At 55.2% G+C, this 3,176-nt stretch overlaps 1 protein-coding gene across 1 annotated transcript in view; it reads right to left on the reverse strand.

Annotated features, from left to right (window-relative positions):
- Positions 1-894: 894 nt before the first annotated feature.
- Positions 895-3,176, reverse strand: part of LOC131213743 (myelin transcription factor 1-like) — a 6,961-nt gene continuing 4,679 nt past the window's right edge. Inside the window, exons 9-13 of the mRNA XM_058207859.1 lie at positions 3,067-3,129; positions 2,767-2,993; positions 2,335-2,672; positions 1,168-1,713; positions 895-954 (exon numbers count right to left, since the gene is read on the reverse strand). Coding sequence (XP_058063842.1) covers positions 895-954; positions 1,168-1,713; positions 2,335-2,672; positions 2,767-2,993; positions 3,067-3,129 — 1,234 coding nt within the window. The remainder of the gene's footprint in view (positions 955-1,167; positions 1,714-2,334; positions 2,673-2,766; positions 2,994-3,066; positions 3,130-3,176) is intronic.

A 3,176-nucleotide genomic window follows, 5' to 3' on the forward strand; every position in this document is an offset into this window, starting at 1 on the left:
TATTCGAACAGGTAAGCTTTGACTGGTCGGTGTTATTGCCTGCACTAGGCAGGAAGTGCAGGAAAGATTGCGTGCGCATGTGGGTGGGTGCCAAAAACATCAAGCAGTGCCAGGTGTGGCTCTTTTACATGCAAAAGCTTAAAGAAGTCACAAACGCGACTCGGCCCGTTATTCTTCTAACAATAAAACAGAAAGCTCAAATCGAAAGCCCGATTTTTTTTAAACAGGGTGGTTCACAAACGCAGCGCCGTTCGGATTTAAAAGTAGAATGCTGCCCGGTTGGCAGGAGTGACGGCTACAGGACCATTAGAGGCAGTGTTTTATTTAAAATTACTTCGCCGGTGCCGCAACCGGTAGGTGCTGGCGGTAGTATGCGCCGTGGGCGAATGTTGAGTCTTAAAATCGTATCAGCGTCGGGTGTCTTTCCGCCGGAGGCCAGTGTGGGTGGCACCTGGCGAAGTATCCAGTGAGGGTCGGTGATGGGAGGGGGAGAATGGTGGTATAGGGGTTTGCCAGGGTGTAGCCCTTGTCGCTCGCCCTGCTAGTTGGGGGCAGCTTTGAGTAGTAGTAGTAGTAGTAGTAATAGTAGTAGTGGTAGTAGTACTAGAAGGAATACACTGTTTTTGTCCTTCCATTAACCGTAACTTAGCTGCTAGTTCGCATGGACAAGGGTTGCACTTTGAAAGCATATGTGTTAGTGTCTGTCTCGCGTCGTTCTTGAACCACTATAGAGGCCTGATATGTGCGGACTGTAGGCATCCTCGTTTCACCTCTCGGACTCCTGTCAAGTAGCGCTTAGGTAAGCACCTGTAACAGTCTGGAACTACACTAAGCAAGATCTTTGGGAGGACAGCGAGATCCAGGATGGCTTGATCGCGCGCTCTCTCTCTCTCTCTAGATCGGTGTGGTTAGAGGTGCCCCAAAGTTGCTATCGACGGGGCCCACACCGGACAGCTTCATGGAGTCGTAGAGCGAGCGGACGTCCGGGGTCGGACCTAGATTGGCGTACATCGACCCGGCCACATCGTACAGGTTCAGGTGTGACGATGGCGGTGGCGGTGCCGGCGGTGGTAGCGGCGGTGGCGGTGCCGGCGGTGGTGCCGGTGGTGGCGCTGGCTGCGGTTGGTAGTGGTGGTGCAATGCCGGGGGCAACAGGGGCGGTGGTACCGGCGGCAGTGGTATGGATGGTAGGGGTTGCGGTGGCACGTGCCCTTCTGGGTGATGCTGCTGATTGAGATGTTGCTGGTTGGGGTGTGGTAGGTGCGCTGGTGGGTGAGCGAGCTGCTGGTGAGTGACGAGGTGCAGGCCGTCAACATCGACGGCCGGCTGCGACGAGCACAGCGACTGCAGCTTTGACAGGTAGTTGTCAAACTGGCCGCCGGTACCCTCGTCGGGTACTGGTGGGCCCCGTTGGTGTGCGCTGGCCGTCGGTGGTACGGGGCTGGGGCCTGGCTGGGCCGGAGAGGACTGTCCTTTGTCCGTGGAGCCCAGTGTTAGTTGCCGCGAGTCCTCACCACCAGAGGGCGTCCGCGTTTGCCCACTGCCGTCGGGGAGCAACGGGCCACAGCACCCGTCCAGATGCAGACCAGACGAGGAGCGGGCGGGGATGGGCGGGATTTTGACATTCTCGAGCAAGGTGATCACGTTATTGCGCAGATGGTCGTAGTAGCCTGCTACGTGGTTGCCACGAATGTCCGAGTTTGCCTCACTTTCCTGCGTGAGAGTGTTTCCGTAATTGGAATTGCCGTTTGTTGGACCCGAAAAAACAACGTTATTAGTAAAGTCGTTTACTACTAAACACATAGCCACCTAGCGGAGGTTAGCGACCCCAAAAGGGGATAATATCGGGCGAACGGGTACGCCGGACGCACATCACCTAATACCACACCGCCTAAGATAATATAGGATGCCAACTACAGGGTTAGAGGACCTATTCCAATGTCCGATAACTCTGCCATTTTTCGCCAGTCGATTTTGACAAGTCAGTCCGATGCTGAAACGCCAGTCTATGAAATGTGTAGTTATGCATGGTGGTTTACTTAAATGCAACGGACTGTAATTTCAATTTTGAATACTGTGCGAAGTTTGTAATACCAATATGAAGTTGTCTACCCCAAATAAATCTTGTTCATTTGTCAATGCGATTGGAAAATGACGCAATGATTGAAATAGGTCCTATAACTATGGCTGTCCACTAGTCCACTACGTAATAACAAACGGTTCCGGTGGGCTTGGGTCCATCATATCGGAGAACGTCAAGGAGAGGAGCATCGAGAGCATTGGTAGCCGTGTTTAACGAGTTAAGCGCGTCTCAACCAACCTTAGCTTACATACCCGGTCGGTGTTACCAAGATGCGACTCCATCGCACTGATGTCGGTCTTCAGCCGCAGCATCTGCGACTCGACACGGGCGTTCTCCCGCTGCAACTCGGAGATCTCGGCCTCGAGCGACAGCAGATCTTCGCCGGTACTTCCGCTGCCGGTAACGGGGCCGGCACAAACGCCATCACCGTCGTTCGGATGGGGTCCATCGGCGGTGGGCGAATGGGTGCTGAGCGTAGAACCCACCAGGTGCGAGTCCTGCGACCTAGTAGCGATGCTGGTGCTGTTGGCGCTGGCGCTCCGGTTGCCCGACGCGTCCCGTTCTGCCGACACCAGTATGTCGGACATGGCTGGACACCGCGGACAACGACAGAGAGAGAGAGAGAAAGAGAGAGAGAGAGCATTGAAAGGGGGAACGACGGTGGGGGAGGTGGGGTCACCTACTGGAGTACGGTTTGCCATAACCGGACGTCACGATCATCGGATGGTCGTCGGAGTACTTGGTCTTCTTGAGCGGTAGGTCCTGGCCGACCGACCACTGGTCGCTGGCCGCTGCATTCAGCTTCGGGTGGTGGGAACTCAGCGATTCGACACCGCCCTGACCACCATGTCCGTGGGCCGTGTCCATGACCCGTATCCGATTCCGGTTCGCGATCGGACATCCGGAGGCGCTACATCCCCGCAGAAGCAACAAAGCGAACTACAGTTTAGTGTCCAACGGTCTTACCGGAAGCGATGAGTTACCTGCGGTGTGATAGAAACTTGCCCGTCGAATGGCCCGATCCATCGCAACCTGGAATGGGACACCTGAAGCAAAGAGAGAGAGAGAGAGAGAGAGAGAGAGAGAGAGAGAG

The sequence above is a fragment of the Anopheles bellator genome, chromosome X (assembly GCF_943735745.2).
Source record: "Anopheles bellator chromosome X, idAnoBellAS_SP24_06.2, whole genome shotgun sequence".
Lineage (NCBI taxonomy): Eukaryota > Metazoa > Arthropoda > Insecta > Diptera > Culicidae > Anopheles > Anopheles bellator.